General features: G+C 39.3%; 2 protein-coding genes across 2 annotated transcripts; both read right to left on the bottom strand.

Annotated features, from left to right (window-relative positions):
- Window positions 1-14,800: 14,800 nt before the first annotated feature.
- Window positions 14,801-16,065, bottom strand: LOC114458384 (uncharacterized). The gene is made up of 2 exons (XM_028440762.1): window positions 16,051-16,065; window positions 14,801-15,650 (listed from the first exon to the last, which is right to left on the bottom strand). Exon 2 carries the CDS (start codon window positions 15,638-15,640, stop codon window positions 14,801-14,803), a length of 840 nt encoding a protein of 279 aa, XP_028296563.1. The 5' UTR covers window positions 15,641-15,650; window positions 16,051-16,065.
- A 1,712-nt stretch (window positions 16,066-17,777) lies between these two features.
- Window positions 17,778-18,263, bottom strand: LOC114458383 (putative protein TPRXL). Its single transcript, XM_028440761.1, has one exon. The coding sequence runs from the start codon at window positions 18,261-18,263 to the stop codon at window positions 17,778-17,780; it is 486 nt and encodes a 161-aa protein (XP_028296562.1).
- Between the last annotated feature and the right edge of the window lie 3,389 nt (window positions 18,264-21,652).

The raw sequence follows: 21,652 nt of genomic DNA, 5'->3' as shown, positions 1-21,652 counted from the left end.
GAACATTTTTATTAAAGAAGTTTCACATTGTGTTTGGATGTGATGAATAAAAAGTGGATTAAAAAAAAATATTTTACAAATTATTCATTGTACAAACATGTTACATGTTTTATGATCAGTTAAAATGTGTTAGTGGTTAGTAAAATAGGAACATGATGATTTTTTTCTATGAAATGTAATGAAAATAAGATGCTCAGGTTATCTAAGGAGTTTTTGTAAGTCCATCTAAGTTTAATTTGTAATTGTGTTGAGTATAACTGTGGTACATTTTATTTTTAAGTGTTGTATGTGGGTATAAATGTTGATATATAAAACTATGTACACTTTTCTTTTTCTTTGTTTTTTGTCATATTACTTTTGAAACCTACATGTAAAAGAGGGTGATTGAACGTTGAAGAAGTATTCTGTTTATCCAGGTTTACTTAATTTTAATTGAATTTACCTGTTTTTTTTTTTTGTTTGTTTTTTTTATTTCTCTTTGAGTTTCATTTCAAGAAAAAAAGCACTTGTAAAGATCACAGGCATCTATACACTTTATTATTGTATCTGTCAAAGTGTGTTGTATGCCACCCTTTGTAAACTTTGTGTAATTGTTCAAACAAAAACAAAAATAAAGAATTTACAAAAAAAAAAATGTGGTGAAAATAAAGCATTTGCATGAATTAAGAAGAATAAAGTGTTGAATGTTCAAACTTTAAAATGTACTTTTTAAGTCACTACGACTCTTCCTTATTATCTTACCCTTTAATTAAAGAGAAACCGTGAAGTTTTGGTGTTTAAGAAGTGTTTATCTCACTGGTAGCCCTTTGGATTATTCACTAGTTTTAAAGTAGCTCCATGTTTCACAAAGGTTGGTGACTTGTTCTTTAGATCAGTGGTTTTCAACCGTTTCAGGCCGCGACCGCCAAAATAAAAGTTCCAGAAAGCGGGGACCCCCACTGTCGCTGAAGGTGGTTGAACACAGACATGAACATTGAAGAACAGTCATGTGGAGACAGGGCCATCCATTGTTCTATAAAACTGTGATAACCACATGTATAATATAATATAATATAATATAATATCCACTGTTATCCAGGAAGTTTACTATTTTTTATAGTCATCTTAAAGATGGATTTTTTAATTAGACAAAGTGACCAAAATGAGGAAAAAGGTGGTGACATGGGTTTTTAAAACCACAGAAATGGGTTTAAAGTAGCAAACTAGAGTGGGCAAAAACTGACAAAGTGCTAAAAATGGTTAAAACTGTCAATATTGGAACAATTAGTTGAAACTGGCTAGTAATGTGAATGACAAATGGTGAATGTGGTTAAATTGGCAAAAAAAAAATTGAGCATGGAATATGATGAAAATAGGTTAAAAGTGACAATAATGGGTCAACATTTGTGACATTAGGTGGAAAAGTGGTGGAAAGGGTTTATAAGTGCAAAAGTGGAAACACGTGTGCAGAAAAGGCATTGAAATAAGATTGGAAGTGTCAGAAATGGGAGTAATATAGTAAAAATGCTTTAAATGGAGCAAAAATATGGCAAGAAAAAGGGATGAAAGCATGTTAAAATATGGCAAGTTTGGTTTAGTTGCAGAAAAAGCGAAAGCATGAGTAAAAAACAGGGTCCTTGCCCCAAGGTTGAGAACTCCTGCTTTAGATGCTGGTTCCAGGCTGCTGTGGTGTGTGCAGTCTCCTCTGTGGCCACTAGGTGTCAGCCTCCCTCTGCTAACAGCCTGACTCTTTGGATGGAGGTAAAAACCTATGTTTGGCTACAAAAAGTCTACAAACCAGTGACAATAAGCTGTTTCCTCATCAGAATCCCAGTTGTGAGGGAAGAAGAGGAAGTTTGTGTCGAGTTAAAACTTATTGACGCTGCGGTGAGGGAAGGGTCTGGATATCATTGGATAATCCCAAATTCATCTGTAAACCAAAATTAAATAACCATTTTTCTTCCTCTCCTTTTCAAACAAAAAACAAAAACGTTTTACCGTTTAAATCAAAAAACCATAAAACAAATCCAAATTGGCCCGTTTTTCGATTGTCCCGTGTCCTCCTCTCCTTTTCCCTTTTACAATTGAACATTGAAAACAGCAGTTTTCACAATCAGAATCAGAATCAACTTTATGACCAAAAGTGTATGAATATACACGAGGAATTTGTCTTGGTGACCTGTGCTCTCTCAGATAGTGTAACATTAAATAAAAAACAATCAACTAGAATAAAGAAAAATAAATAAAAAAGAAGTCTAAACATAATAAATATACAAGTATAAGAGTAGTTAGGACTAATATGTGCAAACTAAATAAAATAACCAAGATAATAATAATAATAATAATAATAATAATAATAATAATATAATAATAATAATAACAAAATAAAATAAAAAATACAATAATAAAAATAAGATAATAGTGCAGTAGTGCATTGATGAGTAGTGCAGGTGAACATTTAAATGAAAATATTATGTCCATGAACATTCACATTTAGTTCCAGGTTATTTCACAGTAACAGAAACAGGTCTGACACTCTATGACTGTTTAGCGTTGATTAGAGTGACAGCCTGGGGAAGAAACTGTTTTTATGGCGGGTAGTTTTGGCGTACGGTGATCTGTAGCGTCTGCCGGAGGGGAGGAGTTTAAACAGATTGTGTGCAGGGTTGTGAGGGTCTGCAGTGATGCTACCTGCCCGTTTCCTGACCCTGGACAGGTATAAGTCTTGGATGGAGGGCAGATCAACACCAATGATCTTTTCTGCAGTCCTGATTATCCTTTGTAGTCTGTGTCTATCTAGTTTGGTTGTAGATCCAAACCAGACAGTGATGGAGGTGCACAGAACAGACTGAATGATGGAGGTGTAGAACATGATCAGCAGCTCCTGGGGCAGGTTGAACTTCCTCAGCTGATACAGGAAGTACATCCTCTGCTGTGCCTTTTTCCTGGTTTGTGTCTATGTGGGAGGTCCACTTCAGTCCTGTGAGATTGTGGATCCCAAGAACCTGAAGGAGTCCACGGTAGCAACTTTGCTATTCAGAATGGTAAGGGGGGGTGATCTTAAGAACCTTCGCTGATGTTACCTTTTTCTAGCCACAGATGCAGCTCTGTAGCTTGTGTCCTGCCAGTGTTGCTACTCCGTCAACTTCCGTGCTGAACATTTTATTCGTTGTCGTTTCCGTTCCAGGGTCTGTTACCGTGTTGTCCACCAATGAGTCATTCTTCCACCTCCGCTCTCACAGGACTCAGGGGGTATTCTTCCTTTAAGACTTTTCGTAGCCATGAATGGGTTGACCCACATCACTGTGTAGTGAGAGGCTCCTGCTGACATGGGTAGCTAGCCCGTGTCAGCCCGTTATATCTAAAAGTTAAATCTAAGTCTAAATGTTAAATCTAAATGTTAAATGTTAACACTAGCATGACCAGAGTGGTGTCATTTGACACCTATACCTTTAAAGTCCAAGCTGGTGTCAGATGGCGGGTGTGAACAACTCAGCTTGTGACCATTGTTATGTTACTGAGGCCACTTCTCCCCCTCAGCTAGGGTGGGGGGGTGGCTGGGTAGGTTTCAGGACACAAAGACCTTTTGTATTCTCCTTTGTGTTTCCCATAGAGCAGCTACATAAAAGTTGCAACTTATATTTCAACTTTTGCGACAGAAAGTAGTAAGTAGTAATAGTGAGACGTCAACACAGTTTGTTTGCATTCTTGGCGAAATTTATTTAATAGAGATTTTGTGAACATTTCTGGCACTGCCACACCTCCTTTATGCATTTGCCACATGCAAACTTGTCACAATACATACAACGCTTGGTGGCACGGTTTTTCCTGCAGCAACACTTCACCTGGCACAATGCCCTTTTCCCCACATCAGGTGTGGGTGGTTATTGCTGAAGGTTTTGCTCATTCACCTCCTTGGCTGCCATTAGAGACCGGGCAAGCTCATTTACAAGCTCCAGCAAGAAGTCCACCCTTCTCTCCTTGACCCCCAGTGCATGCCTGATAAAGCACATGTGCGTTCAGCGCTGCAATGTCAATCATGTTGTAAAAACACAGCGACTGGCCAATGCCGTGTACCTGAACGCACAGTATACTTTCGAACCATCTGGTCCATGACGTCCACACTGCATTTCATGCTGTTGTAGTCGGTGACTGTGTTCGGCTTTTTTTTTTCCGAGTAGCCTCAGTCTCCACACGCTACTGAGGAGGCAGACAGTCTTCTTTCGTTTGGGCGCATAAACAGTCAGTGTGGCACCAGAGGTTGAAAACACTTGTGTGCTGAATTCCTCACGGGCCAAATTCTTTTAGCTGAATCTGGAAGCTCCCGGCGAATCTTATTGACTGTGCCAAGGAGGGTGGTCTTCCAGCTGTGCAGTCGACGTGCTAGTGACAATGAAGTGAAAAATTGTCGGTTGTAAACAGTTTCTTCATTTGTCCATAAACGGTTCCATAAGCTTCATCACCACATTTTCAGACAGTCCTCTCCCCAGGTGGACGACTGGGGTCTTTGCCAAGATATGGGATGATTTTGCACACATACTTGGATTAAAGGTCACATGCCACCCAGAACTTGATACCAAACTTGTCCGGCTTCGTTGCAATGTATTGCAAGAAACAGCAGTGAGTCTTAGTTGGAAAAAGTTGCTCATCTATGGTGATTGTGCCTGCCTGGGTTGTACGAAGTGATGCAGTTGGCACAAAAGACCCCCAAACGTCAGAGATTGCAGCAAACAGTCCTTTTCACACTCGGAAATCTCGCTTTACCATAAATAGCAACAATACATTTTATTTATAAGCACTTTTCAAAAACAATAAAGGTAAATAGTGAATACTGTTAATACTGTTTTTCTTTTTCTAATTTTATTTATTGTGGTTTATTAATTGATCACAACACACATGGCTCATATTAATTTGGCCATTCTTATCCAATAATTCCATATAATGTTATTGGATTAACAAACATCTACCTGGGACAGGGGGTCTGCAACCTGCGGCTCTGGAGCCTCGTGGCTCTTTCACTCTTTTGCAATGGCTCCCTATAGCTTTGAAAAAATATTAAATAATGAAATATTTCTTACAGATGGTATTGATGATTAATGACATTAACTTCAAATAAAATTATGGAAAAACAAAGTTAACCTGAAAATAAATCACATTGTGCAATAACTCTGCCACCTTCTTACTTCACCTCCTGTAACTTCTACAGCTTCCCTAGTAAGACAACTAAACCAACAAAAACACTATTCTGGAAGAAATTAGAGATTTTCATTGTTGTGGGGACAGATTTATTAACTGTGAACATGTCGGCTTAAGGTACACGCTTGATAAATTGCAAGAAATTAGCAAATCAAGGTATATTTCCTAGCCCTTCAAATCCAATAATCATGAAATTATTCAATGTTATTTTAACTGTATAAAAAATGTATACGCCGAATTGTCTTCATTGAGAAGGTATTTTATTCGGCTCCAGAAGGACTTTAATCCAAGTGAGATTTGACAAAATGGCTCCTTTGAGAGTAAAGGTTGCAGACCCCTGACCTGGGAGAAACTGGTTTCTCAACACTGGCCATCATTTACACCAACCCCCAAAGTTTGTCACTGCCCAGCTGCACATTCTCGATCGAATGGGTGCATTTACATAAGAGAGGTGGCCCACTGAGTTGCAAATCAGTGTCATTTGGCGGCCTCTGGGCAGGGCAACAGGAGTAAGAAAACCTTGGGCATGCTAGTGTTAAAGGGGACATATCATGGTTTTAAATCCTTCCTTTTTACATATAAATCATACAGTTGTGGTCTATATAAAGCGGAACTGCAATGCTTGGGTCTGAATTCCTCATTATTATAGCTCCACAGGTCCCTTTTCTACCACTTTTCTGATGTTCTTCTGAGAGCAACTCGTTTTGGTGCGGTCTCTTTAAATGCAAATGAGACACTTCATACCCCGCCCCCTCTCCAGGTTGCAGAGGTGACACTCGATTCAACTCCACCCTGTTCGGCTATTTTTGTAGTTTGATAGAAGAGATACGGTAATGTAGCAGCGCAGAAGAAAAGGTTTATTTACAAAATGTCAACAACGTTAGACTTGTCCATCCAGCCTTACATGTTCCAGCCAGAGTCTGACCCAGCTGGAGCGAGATGAAAATGAAGATGATGAACCTGCAGAACCCTAACAAGTGAGCTAACATAAGCACCGAGCTAACACTAGTGCCAAGCTAACGTCACGAAATGCATTTTAATACAGTCTTTTCGGAGGACAAAAACGGCAAAAATGAAATGACTAATGAAACTTTAGACTTAAATTAAATCACGTAGGCCATATCATCAAGGATCTAAAACGAGCACACAGCGCTAACAAATGAAGACGGTGCAACTGCTAATGCTAACAAAACAATGACAGGGACGTCTGATCATCACACTTTTTAGCTTTATTTACAGCTTACCGAAGTGCTCTGTTCGTCGTCTCCAAAGATAGAAGGAATTGAACCCTCAATCAGACAAAGTCTTTTGGCAATCCTTCTTTATACTGGTGGAGGTTGATGAAGCAGTCATCCTTGAAGTGCTTCGTGCACACGAAAATGACCCTTACCCACAGATATGGGTACATTTCTATAAAAAATAAAACTCAACCAGGCACTTTGAAAAGGTTCTGATGCTGGGAGACGGTGTAATGAAGCGTGTGGGTTACTACATCCAACAACCAAACATTTTGACTTATTCTCTCGTAACTTCGGCATCCTTGGACTACAAAATAAAAGCGAGAAATAAAAATGGCGGATTGCTCGAAGTGTTGGGCCTGGAGTCGATGTCCTAATTTGGCAGTTCCGCTGCAAATACTGTGACGTTATTGTTCAAAAAACGTAATAGAGAATAGAAAAATCTAAACAGATTGAAAAATATGACAAAACAGAATATAAAGATATCTACAGAGCACCTGAAGAGACTAATTTGAACTTTTCTGTACTTCTAAACAATCTAAATATACAACAAAATGCATTTAAGATTTAGCATGATGTGTCCCCTTTAAAGTCACTTCCTGTCTTTTGAGGCCTTTGTCTGCGTGCTAATAGTCCCCTCATATCTCCTTTCCACTTTTCCTTAACCCTCGTAGATGACGTCACAGGGTTAAGGAAAGGTGTTAGGAGAGGAGTTAGGAAAAGGCCATCACGTTTGTTTTGACAATCAGACACTTCCACTAGGTGACGTAATAATCTGACGGCCGTGAAGGTTAGTGACGTCTGTCATGGTGAAAAAAACTACACATTTCCTAAAATGGACTAAAAGCTCATTTCTAACACTTTCCACTGATATAATGTAATAAATCAAAGGTTTGAATGTAAATCAAAGGAAAAGAGGTTACCATGGCTACGAGGAACTAAAGGTAAACTATATAATCTGATATGTCTACATATAATAATATATGGGTTTTAGATTATTTATTTAAAGTTGTTCATATTATTGCATTTGTAACTTACATGATCTCTGTTACTTGTCAGCGCTCGTGTGCGTGTCCCTTTAAATGTCACTGCAATAAATTGTGGGTCAGCATTATTTCGTCTCCTTTGGTAAAGGATGTATCAGTGTTTCCTTGGCTAAAGGAGGTTATAAAAGAAGCATTGAGCCTTTTTTCCTTATCTTAAAGAGAACTCAGACACTCTTTATCATGGCCACCACTTAAACACTTCCAGGGTTAAAACAGTTACAAATATACTATAACAATATTTTTAAATGTCTTACGGTCGTTTACATTGAAAATATCCCAGCAGAATCTTAGTTTTTTTTTTTTTACAAGTGTAGGAAGTGACGTAGTCTCCTCATGCAGCATTGAACCCGATCGTGTTTGCTCCTTCTTTGTTCTGAACTATTTATTTTTAATCTACAGAATGAACAAACAATGAAGATAAACTTTTATTGACTTGACTTTTTTGGAATTAATCTGTGTTTCTTGGCTCAACAATCTCCTTAGTGAGGTCGTATCCATCATTCACCAAATACCTGTTAAATTCAGGATTAATATCTGTTATTCTTTCACTACATCATTACTCTTTATTAAATTATTTGGATAATCTGTTCTTTTTGATGACTACACCAGTCCATGTTTTTTAATGTTACTCTTATTCTGTTCTAATGTTTCATGTTAATATATAGAAAGTGTGTATTTGTACAGTTGCCAAACGGACAACCCCAAGTGCTATTTGTACATTTACCAAAGTACTTAGGGTTAGGTTATAACCTTATATCACAACAATTCTTAGAATTAGGTTTAGTCTTAGTCATGTGACCTAAACTGGCCAATTAGGGGCGCTGCGTACGGATAGAATGTTGGTATATTGATACGTCAACCGTACAGATATCCACTGCCTAATATATATCATATTTTAAAGTTGTCATAATGTTTACTCCTTGGTTTTTATATAATTTATGCTTATCTTCTGCTTCTTTAGGTTTATAAAGCTTTTATTCAGGACATTTATCTTAGTGCATACAGTCTCTAAGGCCTCAGTAATCCAAGGCTTGTTCTAAAGCTTCTGCTTCCTGCTCTTTGTTTAAAGGACAGTTTTTCTCATGTAGCATCACTAATGTGGACATAAAGACATCATAGACATTGTTTGGATGATCACATTGATAGATCTAAGCCCAGCTCTGGTGTGTAACTGGAAGCTGTTCACTGATATCACTTCTAAATAATCCTCCATCTACTTTCCAATCAGCTGAATGTGTCCAAATGTTAATTGTAGCACCTATGCTGAGGCAAGGAAATAAAAGCTACTGGACCAGATCTAGGCTCTCATGGAGTGGTGACTGAGTGTAATAAGGCAGAAATCAGAAATAATTAAATGAACAGCTGGCAAATTCGTTTACAAAAGAGAAAATGGACAAACATTAAACATATATAGGCACTTGAGTTTTAGAAGACACCTTTTAAACACCTTTTTATCTAATATAAACTATATTGTTTTAAATAAAAGTAATGTTATTTAATTCCTATTTTTTCCAATTTAAGACCGGTCACTAATCTCAGTATCTTTTAGGGCCTAAATGTACTTTTTTTGCTTAGTTTATTTTTAAAACCTCAAATTTTAATCAATTCAGTTTACCCAAAACAATTCAATTCAAAAGTTACATTCACTTTTCAACAAAAATAACATTTGAATTCACACAAAAGTAGTAATCAAGAATCCTTTCTGACTTTTTTCGTTTACGCAGGTGATCCAATGATTTTAGCAGGTGTGTAGGTTCTACCCACTTCGTATTCCAGTTGGTAAATCCAGGGAATTAAAGAATTCCAGATCCTACCGCACTTCAACGGTGAAGCTGGACCACGTGTTTCCAACACAAGCAGTGCTGCTCCAGGGTTTGGCTCGCCTTGTGTCGTCCTCCATCCGAATCCAATCCAGGACTACAAGTCGGGGGACTCCTCGTGTAGACAATAAACCTGGCCTACGACATAGGCCACAAACCAATATTGTCTACAGTATAAAATAAAATCATTTAAGTAATTACAAAATAAACTCGCTCCATAAAGATACAGCGGTTTCTATTCAAAACTAAATCACAAAATGGCGGCTGCTGTCTGAGCTAAGCCACTAAGATTCAGAACATCATGTCATACTTTAAACAAAATACCCATTAATTATAGGAATGTAACGATTAATCGTAAGGCATTTAAAAATCGATTCATAGGTATTTACGGTTCACATCGATGCTCTGAAAATTGAATCGCAGTACTTTTTTTAAACAGCAGAGGGCGCTATATATTAATCCTTCCAGAAGCGGACGTGACGGGCGGAATCTGCTACTATTTTCTTTCTGGCGCCATTTACTGTAAACATGCTGATAAATGATTCTTTACCCCTTTAGCACCGAAAGAATATCTGTAATATTACATGAATATCTGTAAAAGTCACGGTTTTCTGCTAGCTCTGTCTGCTAGCATAGCTTCTCTTCTTCACTGGTGGAATAACTGCATGCCAACCGACCACTGGGTTACCAGCGCCCTCTGCTGGTCTAAACAAATAGCTGACGTAAATACAGTAAAATTACTGTTTTTTTTTCGTTTTTTTAAAGTCCAATTGTTAAGACACAAAATACATTTTCAGTTGCACTTTTAAAAGAAAAATAACTATTAGCAGTTTGAATTGTTTATTATAGAACCAGAATTTAAATTAATAGGTTTCTTCTTCATTTGTATTATTCCTTTATTTATTTCATTCAAGATTTATTTTTAGTTAAATTGCATCATTTTGCATAGTTTATCAAGGGATTCTTTTGACAATGAAAAATAAAAGGAAAATAGTACAGTATTTTCCCCAAAAAAATAAAGGAATATTTTTCAGTCATTTGTCAACATTCCCATTTTGTAAAACAATCTTGAGAAAATCATATCGTGAACCCAGTATCGCGATCGAATCGTATCGGGAGTTGAGTGAATCGTTACATCCCTAATTAATTACAAAATAAAGTGCATAAACAGTGTCAAATAACAGTACAGGAAACATACATTTTTTTACTATTCCTGCAGCGCTAGGTGAAATCAGACACATGGTGAAAATTGTCTCCAATATAAAAGAAAACTCACCAAAACTCATCTCAATAAGTTGGTAATCCTCTACAAATACCAATCCTCTGTTTGGAACTGTTTTTCCAGCTTTTTGGTATATTCACTGCAGTTTAGCTTAGCTTTTAGCTTCTCTGCTCAGCCTGCTGCTGCTTAGCATCCCTGCTGCGCTCTGACTGCTACGTCACGTGCTGAACCACGTGTATCAGAGGAAAGGCAGAGCTTGCTCGGTGTGGCCTCTCTCTCTTTTAAAAACTTTATTGACACCATAACATTAACATTTGTAATTTCTTTTTAAATTGCAAATAATAAAGTATTTATGCTATTATCATTTATTTATTTTTTGTATTATGCTTTTTAATAATTTTAATCAAATGTTTAATGAATTTAATTATGATTTTATTTATTAATTATTAATATTAAAAATGTTGGGTTTATCGCGTTTTCCTTATGTATCAATTTATAACAGGGGTTACATAATGATGGATGTGTCAGTGTCTAATGTGACTCTGCTTGGCTTTAGAATGACTAAGAACAGGCCACAGCTGTACATTGATGTATAACATCACAAGTCTTTATGTGTCTGTTTGGATTCATAATATTAATAATGAAGTCACTCCAAACACTTTGTATTTTATTGAATCATCAGAGTTATTAAACATGTCAGCTAATGTGTTCTTCAGTGTGTCAATGCACCACCCTGGTGTTCTGTATATACAACTTTATATTATATTCATTTACACACTTAGACATGTGATTAACCTGGACACACCTCCACTCTGAGTCCACATACAGGGAGACTCCGCCCCCTTTAAACGTTCGTACTGCGACGCGTTTCAGACAGGACCTTTTCAAGGTTGCACGGGGGAAAGGTAAACATTAGCGCTCTGGTGGTGTAAATGGATAAGAAAGACATTGAAAACTCTGAAGCTGCAGAACTAGAAGAACATAATCACACAGAACAACTTTTTTTTTTTTTTTTTTTTTTTTTTTTTTCTCTTGTCTGCACATTCTGTCAAAGGTTAACACTACAAGAAGTGCAATCTTTTAACAGCAATGCATATTTGTTATTGCAATTAAATAAATTTATTTATTTCATTGCATAATTGTGACCATCACCAGCCCTCCCTAGGGAAGGGTAAGAAATACTTTATTAAAGGGAGGATGTAAAAAAAGAGAGGGCAGTGTTACACCAAGGTGAGGGGTTGGAGAGGGGTGGGGAAGTTAACAGGGAAGAGGAATACAAGATAGGAAATGTAATGGGTAGGGAGTAGTCGATAGATTTCAAGTGATGCGATGTGAAATTGTGGTTGTGTATATTGTGCTTATTGTTGAGTTATCAAGCCAGTTTGGTGACCAGTGTGCGGCTTAGGAATAATGGTGGTGGCTGTGAGCAGAGGAAGAAGTGAGTGGAAATTCCATAAAACAGGTATTTGGGAACAACGTGTCTGTGGTTGAGCCCAGTATGAGTGTTATCCCACAGCCCAAGGCCAGTGCATCCATGACAAATGTATTTCCAAGAACCGCCACTGCAAAACCCACGAGCCGCCCCCGGGCCCCGGAAGCAGCCAGGCCAGCAGCAAGAGCGGGCAATCCGGGGGCCCCCGGCGACCACCACACGGCCAAGCAGCCCCCGAACGCCCCCAAGATCCCAAACCGAGAGGCAACCATCGCCCCCCCCCATACACACCCGAGAAAGCCCAAGGAGCCAAGGACCCAGCGCACCACGCCACCAATCCAACCCCAACCCCCAGACCCCCCACCCCATCCCCCCCCACACCCCCCACACCCCCGCGCCCAACCCCCGAGGGGAGGGCCCAGAGAGCTCCCCGGCCCGAGACCCCAGCGGAGGAGCCGAAGCCCACGCCCAGCAGACGACCAGAGCCACGCCGAACGGGCAGCCGGCGGGCACCCGCCGCCGGGCCCAGAGCCAGCAGGGACCCGACCCCAGGCCAGAGGGACCCGGAATGAACGCAGCACCAGGAGCAGCCCGCCCAGGGAGGACGACCACACCCCAAGCCGCATAAGGCACCAGGGGGCCGCCGGGAGTCTCCCCGTCGGCCCCCCGCACCCCAACCTAGCCCCCCATGGCGCCCCAAATCACCTATTGTGATGTCGCCCGCGCCACGGGCTTTAGTTTTTTATTTTTTTTTTTATTTTTTTTTTTTTAAAAGCCAGGGCCCCCTCCAAGGGCCAAGCCAGACCGCCATGCACAGGGAGCCACATCCCCGGCAAGGCGGTCACACAGAACAACTTGTGGCAAAAAGAGGAGCCATGTCTGTGTTTGGAGGTTTTTTGTTTTCAAAAATCGGACGTTGACCAAAAAAACATTTTATGCAAGTTGTTGGGCAAAAGTTGGGCCGGAGGCGGCAACACAAGCAATTTGCTCCACCACCTTAGCCGCAAGCATGTGGAAAATCAAGAACGTATGAACTAAAGGTGGTGGTCCTCCACATCAGCAGGTAGCACAGGGAAAGCAAAAGAAAAGTCGAGCCAAATGTCACTTCAAGATGCGTTTGCTACGACAGAAAAAGCAAACGGTGGCTCGAGATTACATCACTATCCATAATTACTTATTGTTAATATATTCGATAATAGAATAATAATTAAAAGTTTATAAAAACATAGATATTTTTTGTTGTTTTTAGTGTCTTTTTTCAGTCATTTTATTTATGTGGTCATTTTGTGGGCATTTGGAGTCATTGAGTTTAAACTGTTGTCTAATTTTGAGTGGTTTTGTTGTGTATATGTGTTTTTGGTGTGATTTTTACGTACTTATTTGTTTGTTTTTTGCAGTCTTTTGTATTTTTTTGAGTTAAATATGTATTTTTGCTGTTGATTAGTGTTTTTGAGATATTTGAGTAATTTTGTTGTGTTATTGTAAATCTTGTGTTTTCTTGAGTTCATTTTGTGTGTTTTTACTCAATTTGTGTATATTTGCAATATTTTCATTTTATTTTGTGTGCATTTTTGTCATTTTCTAAATTATTCTGTGTGTATTCCACATTTAGTCATTGTGTGTGTGTTTTTTTTTTATATTGTTGTGATTTTGAGTTTTTGGTGTCATTTATGTCTATTTTTTGGTGTTACTTTGTGGATTTTTTCAGTTATGTTTTTGTATATTTGTATAATTTTATATTCTTATTTACTTATTCTACAATATTCACTCATCATGACAGTAAGATAGACCATCCTAAGTCAATTTACTGCAATAATTCCTCTCTCAACCAGTAGAAAATGCTGTCATATGTCGGGAAACTGTTAGAATTTAAAAAAAATACCGTGATATACATTTTTGGTCATACTGCCCAGTTCTCACACAGTTGATGTCACTGTGCTCTTTTCAAAATATGACATTAATACTATTTTTGATAGTTTTTTCATCTTGTTTTGTCACATTGCGTCTCCTCCATGTCGAACAGAGAAAAAGGATCTTGGATTTAATGCATACAGTAATAAGTAACGGAGCAAAGTTGGTCATACAGCTGCAATTAGACTGTTGTCATAGAGGCAGGACAGACATGCAGCACTTTTATTCGCAGCACAAACGCTTCATGCAAACACTCCCAAATGCACAACCAGTGCAGTTCTTTCCTGGAAAATGGTGACTCATTCCCAAGCGATCGGGGCACTTTTGTGCACAAAAAATATATTTGGTGAGAATTTTAAATAATAATTTATATAAAGTTATAGGCTATAGCCTAAAAGATAAAAATAATATTGTATGATAGTTAGTGGGATATAGATTTGTTCCAAGCCATTATTGTGTGAATAATCCTGGTACCAGGATCACTGATCCAGATAACTTACATATCTGACAAAGGGGAGATTTGGAGCTTGGAGGAGGTTTGGGTGTCTGAGTGAAGTCTCCTTTGGTTATTTTATTGTCTTTAATTTCTTATCTTCATGTAGTTCTCTTCTCTCCTTTTTTTCTCTTCAGTTACCATTGTAATTAAGTATGTAGCATTATTATTTTTAGTGAGCCAATAATAATGAATAATTTTGAGCTCATTTATAATCCATTTTACTTTGTCTATAATACCATTATCATGCATTAATCTTTGTTAATCCCTATTGGTTATTATTCATGTGTGTTTTAAATCAACAAATCACTTCATCTGTTTTGTTTTGCACATTTTATTTTATTTTTTTCACAATAAATGGTACATTGTTACAAAGTGATTGTATCAGGTTGTAACATAAAGTCATTAATGTTTCCATATTTTTCAACTAATGTTAAAATATTTGTAGGAAAAACAGATTGTGTCACTGAGGATGGATGCAGGTGAAGAGCCTCTTCTGCATCCACCTGATGAATTGGTTCATTCGACTCATTTTCTTCTTTCGAGATTCCTCCATCTTCACTGCTGACTGCTCATGGAGGGTCGTGGGCTCCTCATGGAGTGACATGGGCTCCTCATTTCGAGACGTGGTCTCGTCAGGGAGTGACATGGGCTCCTCATGTAGTGACGTGTGCTCCTCATGGAGTGACATGGGCTCCTCATGGAGGCACGTGGACTTCTCATGGAGGGACGTGGGCTTCTCATGGAGTGCCATGTGCTCCACATTTAGAGACGTGGGCTCTTCAGTGAGAGACATGGGCTCCTCATGGAGGGTCGTGGGCTCCTCATGGAGGGACGTGGGCTCCTCAGGGAGGGACATTGTATCTTCTTGTTTCCCCCGAGGCTGAAACAAAGCCGTGATCTGTTCAGCTGTAACTTCAGCAACGTGGTGCATCAACTGTGGAGAAAATGAGTTCAGCATCTTCCTCCTGATGTCTTCAGGGTAGGCTTCATGAAGTGTCTTTATGATGGAGGTGATCATCTCATCCCTGGTTGAGCGGGACATGTTGACTTCATGTGTGGTGGAGCCTAGGGCAGCTAGAACACCATCTTCTACCCCTTTGGTGACTCCAACTGCCATCTTATCCAGCTTCATGGAAGGCATGGTGAGGAACAACCTTGGTTTAGGCACCCACAAGCCCTGAAGCACCTTTGGAACCACGTCCAAAACCACGTCCCGGGGCTGCTGGAGATGTTCAGAGCAGGAGGTTTGCTGATGCCTCTCAGTGAGCGCCTCCCCAATGGCCTTTGCCTCTTTCATCATCTTTGCTGATCTATGAAATGAAATCATGAAGTTAGTTTCAAAACAGCCCAAAGCAGCAGGTGTTTAAAGTGCAAATGTCTGTCAAATATAACCAGAGGTGAAAGTAATGGATCACAAGTACTAATGTTACTGTAATTGAGTTGATTTTATGGGTACTCGTGCTTCTTTCAGTATATTTCTAAATCTGTAATTTCACATGTACTTCAGTACGTTTTTCAAGAAATATAGTCATTGGTTGCATTTTTAAACCCAATCATTACTGAGAAAATTATTATTATTTTTCATTTAAAATGATCAATGGACATTGTGAAACTATAAAAAATGAAATGACCAGACAACAATTAAATGCATTTGTACTTGTAATTGAGTAGGATATATCACTACTCTTTACACCTCTGTATGTAACTCACATAAAGTTTGGAGGCATGAGCTCTGGAGAGCTGATCAGATATATACCACCCCACAGATATATATGCTTTTGCTTTCCCCGAAGAGCTCAGAGTTTGCAATGATCCAGCCCACAGCTCTCAGCAGGTCATATTTTTTGATACTTGTTTAGGACTTTTGATTGTATTAATAAACTGCCATCACCATCCACACCACAAGAAACAACAATAGATATAGACTCAACTGTACCTTTAAAAACAGACAAAACAAACAAAATAATATGTGACTATTTCTATTTTGATTATCTTAAACTTAAAATGAATCAGAAATGCATCATTTTTTTTTTAAATTTGGTTTTTCCGCTTTCCAGTTTCTGGTTTTAAATTAATAAAACAGAAAAACAATCCACTTTTTAACAAATTTGATTTTGAAACTAAATAACCAAAGAACGAAGGGTACACGGATCCATGTATCATTCATTCATCAAGTATATAACAAAAACATGAGAAATGAAAAGAAAACACTCATTATTTGATATTATTTTCCAAAATGAAAAAACAGAAAATGCCTTGTTTTTCAAGTCAAGCTCTTTTGCTTCGGTACAGAAAACAAAAAACGAACACCTTTTTTTGTTTGCAAAGTACGTGACCCGGAAGTGAAATGTTACACATTCTGCGATATCTTTAGTTCTGCAAAACGTAGGAGTCTTTTAAATCCTCCTAAATGTCCATGAGGAGGTTCTGTGTCCCAACACCAGCTAAAATGGAAAAGAACACGTTTCTGATGCACAGTTGGAAGCAGCGATCTTGTCATACGAACTGTCGTTAGCATAGCCGTTAGCGTCGATGAGAGTACACTTCGGGTCACGTACTTTGGCCCAATCGGTAATGGAGAAAACAAATATAGGTGTTCGTTTTTCGTCTTCTGTATGGAAGCAAAAGAGCCTTGAATTTGAAAAACAAGGCGTTTTCTGTTTTTTCATTTTGGTTTTCGAAACAAATATCAAATAATGAGTTTTTTTTTCATTTTTCATGTTTTTTGTTACATAGTGAAAAATGATACACGGATTTACACGGACACAATCGACATAAAACCTTCAATTCTACATTTGAAATGTGTACAGTTTTAATTTACATTATGACAAACCTCTGCTAAATAAGACAAACCATGCCATCCTTTTTTAATGGACACATAAATACAATAATAACTCAAATGATATTGTTATATTTCCCAGGGTAAACTGTGAAACCGTTATTATTATAAAAACACACTCGATTACGACTGTTATTACAATCTACTGGTATCAAAATTAACCCTTGCAACTAATTTCTATGGCATGACATAATAGAAAGCTTTAAAATTTTACCTATTTTAAAGAAAAATAGCCCACGTTAGCTCAGCCTCATTTAAAAAAAATGCTTTGTGCTAATGTGATTGTATTTTACATCAACAGATCATCTGAAGAAACTAATAGTAATAGTCTGCAGCTGGACCCCTCTCGTCTGAACCTGTAAACGTTGAGGATTAATAATTTAATGATAATTTAACATAAACAAAACTATTTACCTACCATGTTCTGAGAAAGGCTGATCCAATAAAAAACACACGTGTACCACTTACTGTCTCGTCTAACAATAGAAGAAGAGTAGCTTCTTCTTCTTTGGTTGTTGACGGCAGTTGGCACCCAAATTGTTGCATTACTGCCATCTTCGGGAGAAAAGCTGCTGTGCACGAGCCTATATAGGGAGGGTTAGCTTCCGGAGCTGGGCATAGGGCAGCAGGGCATGGAGGAGCTGGGCATGGAGGAGCTGGGCATGGAGGAGCGGGGCATAGGGGAGCTGGGCATGGAGGAGCTGGGCATAGGGGAGCAGGGCATGGAGGAGCTGGGCATGGAGGAGCGGGGCATAGGGGAGCTGGGCATGGAGGAGCTGGGCATAGGGGAGCAGGGCATGGAGGAGCTGGCATGGAGGAGCGGGGCATAGGGGAGCTGCGCATGGAGGAGCTGGGCATGGAGGGAGCGGGGCATAGGGGAGCAGGGCATGGAGGAGCTGGGCATGGAGGAGCGGGGCATAGGGGAGCTGGGCATGGAGGAGCTGGGCATAGGGGAGCTGGGCATGGAGGAGCGGGGCATAGGGGAGCAGGGCATGGAGGAGCTGGGCATAGGGGAGCTGGGCATGGAGGAGCGGGGCATAGGGGAGCTGGGCATGGAGGAGCTGGGCATGGAGGAGCTGGGCATGGAGTAGCTTATCGGTTATCACCTCAAAAACTCCTAATAGGAGCACCTCTAACGTCAACCACATTTTTATGGATGAGTAAAGCTCCAACACCAACAACTGCTGCATTTTCACTCTATTTTTTGTGTTGTCAAGTTTCGTACTCTTCCTCAACATTCCAAACGTGAAAGGTCTAGAAACGCAGATAACTCAGTTCATTCAATTTAATTTATATATAGATTCAGTTCATTTCAGGTGACTGCCGAATGCAATGAAGGTACTGACATGTATGACCCACATACTTTGGCCAGAGGGGGATTTATGTGCGCCGTTTATTTGAGGCTCGCAAACCTAGAGATAACAGTGGACAAAGGGAGGCTGGGCCACAGCAACAAAGCTCTGTACCTGCCCTTATAACTACAGGTGCACTGGGGAGCAGCAGCCAGGCGGAGATTATCGCAGATAAATGAATGGGCTCAATATTGTGTCTTATAATGCGCGAGGGCTGCGCGTCGGGCACAGTGCAGCTGATAAAGGCGCCGCTGCGTAGTGGATAAACTTTTAGAGTCATGTGATGTACTGTGCGTTCAGAGACCTTTTTACCCAAACAGGATTTAGAGAGACTTAATTCACTGCATCAAGACTTATATGGGGTGGGTGAATCTACCACTGACCTGAGCACCAGGATTGTTCATGGTAGAATATCTGGTGGTGTTGCTGTGTTGTGGCATAAAAAATATGATCAGCTGGTGACTGTGGTTAGGCTGGGTGTTGATTGGGCCATAGGTATTGAGCTCAAGTGTGGTGATAAAAACTGTTTCATATTGAAAATTTACACACCCTATGAGTGTTCTCAAAATGAGGGTGAATATCTTAATAGACTAGCTTGTGTAATGTCTTTCATTCAAGATTATCCTTCCACTTGCATTTATATAGTGGGCGATATGAATGCAGATATTTCCAATGGCAGATCTCTATTTGCCAAGTACCTCATGCAGTTCTGCTCTGAAAGTGGTTTGATTCTCTCTAGCAAAGCGCTTTTGCCTGAAAATAGCTACACTTACATTAGTGAGGCTTGGCACACGACCTCATGGCTTGACCACTGCATCTGCACAGCTGATGCACATGATTCCTTAGAGGCCATGAGGATTCATTATGAATTTGCCATTGCTGACCATGTTCCTTTTTCGCTCTGCGTAAATCTAGGCAACATACCTACTCTTCTATCAGTAGATAGCAGCACTCATGTGGGCAGAATAGACTGGTGTAACTTCACTGAGAGGAAGATCTTCATAAATACTATGCACAGTCTGACACCTTGTTGAGTGACATTCAGTTACCAAAGGATGCCATTGTATGTTGTGATATTAATTGTAAGAGCAACCTACATGCTACGGAATTATGCTCCCTGTATGATAATATTGTGAAATCCCTCCTTGTCTATCTACACCTCTGTATAAGTCCAAACCACACAAAGCCAAACCAGGCTGGAATGGGTATTGTGGAAGAGCTCCATGCTGAGGCTAGAAGGGCCTTCAAGGTATGGGTTGAGTCAGGCAGATTAAAATATGGCCCTTTATTTGAGTATAAGAAACAGGCACATGCAAGTTTTAAATATGCTTTACGCTTCATCAAAAGGAATGAAAACACAATGAGGTCTGATTCGCTTGCAAAAAAATTACAAAACAATAGTCCTAATGATTTCTGGAAAGAAAATTAAGCAATGAATAATTGTAAAACCTCGTTACCAACCATTATTGATGGTGGTCAGTGGCTCAGAGGAAATTTCTCAGCTTTGGAGGAGACATTACTATGAGCTTTTCAACTGTGTCAAGAGCAACATTCTCACAGTGGGCACCATTGACACTAATGAAGATGTGACCATCTCCTCACAAGAGGTCCATGATGCAATAATGATGCTAAAAAACAATAAAGCATGTGGTATGGACAAGATATCTGCGGAAGCACTTAAAATTTGCGAGCAGAAAACTCTGTCCCCTAATTGCCATCTGCTTACAGGGTTTTTAGTCCATGGTATTTTACCTGATTCTATTTTATCTGTTTTTACTAATGCCAATTATCAAAATAAATCTGGGAAAATTAACAGTTCAGATAACTACCGGCCTATAGCCCTGGCCAGTATCCTATCCAAGGTTTTGGAGAGGACAATATTGAATAGGCTGGAACAGTTTATCTTGACTTACGACAACCAGTTTGGTTTTAAACCTAAACATGGGACAGATACATGTATTTTTGTTCTTAAAGAGATTCTAGACTTTTACAACAGACAAAATTCCACGATTTTATGTGTTTTATTGATGCCTCTAAGGCCTTTGATCGTGTGAATCACGAAAAAATTATTTTTTTAAATTGCAAAATAGAGGGGTTCCTATGTCACTTATAAGAATCCTCATTTTCTGGTATTCACACCAGACAATGTACGTGAAATGGGGTGATTTTACATCTGCTCCCCTTCAACGTATGTAATGGAGTTAGGCAGGGGGGTATTTTATCCTCCTTTTCTTTTAATATTTATATGGATGAGTTATCCAACAACTGAACAGTTGCAGAAACAGGCTGTATGGTTGGAGATGCTGTTGTGAACCACCTGATATACGCAGATGATCTGGTTGTCCTGTGTCCATCCAGTGCTGGCCTCCAGCAGTTACTCAGAATATGTTCCCAATATGGCTCTGACTTTGACATTAAATTTAATGGTAAAAAGAGTAACATAATGATCGTCAGAAGCAAGGAAGACAAGAGTTATCATTTCCTGTCTTCTCTCTCTCTGGTACTGTCCTTAAAACGTGTGAGGAAGTCAAATACCTCGGGACATTATTTGAGTGACGACCTGTCTGATGATAGGGATATACAAAGACAATGCCGTATGATGTATGCACAGGCTAATATGCTGAAGAGAAAATTTAGTATGTGCTCTGTGCCTGTTAAGATAACTCTTTTTAAAACGTTTTTTCACCCCAATGTATACTGCCCACTTGTGGCGGCACTACAAAAGGAGTTCCATGCAGAGACTTAAGGTGGCATATAATGATGGCCTGAGGATGCTGCTCAATGTGCTGAGAGGGAGCAGTGCAAGCCAATGTTTGTGAGTGCTGGTGTTTCTACATGTCCTGCTGTACTCAGGAACTTATGTTCAGCTTTATGTGTAGAATATCTAAATCTGAAAATGGCATTCATTTCTGCACTGGCAAACCCTGCCCTGAGTACACTTCGGTTCACTTCAAGGCTCTGGAGGCATTGGCGTTTTAGCTTATACGTAAATATGTGATATTGGAATGTCTGTCTGTTTTGGTGTACATGTGTATGTCTTCTGTACTTTGTTGTTTCTATGGACCGCCGCTGTGTCCGAAATAAAGATTTGAATTGAATTGAATTTAGTTAATTCAGAAGG

This window comes from Gouania willdenowi, unplaced genomic scaffold (assembly GCF_900634775.1).
Source record: "Gouania willdenowi unplaced genomic scaffold, fGouWil2.1 scaffold_10_arrow_ctg1, whole genome shotgun sequence".
NCBI classification, from domain to species: Eukaryota; Metazoa; Chordata; class Actinopteri; order Blenniiformes; family Gobiesocidae; genus Gouania; species Gouania willdenowi.
This window is presented reverse-complemented; position numbering and strand designations above follow the sequence as displayed.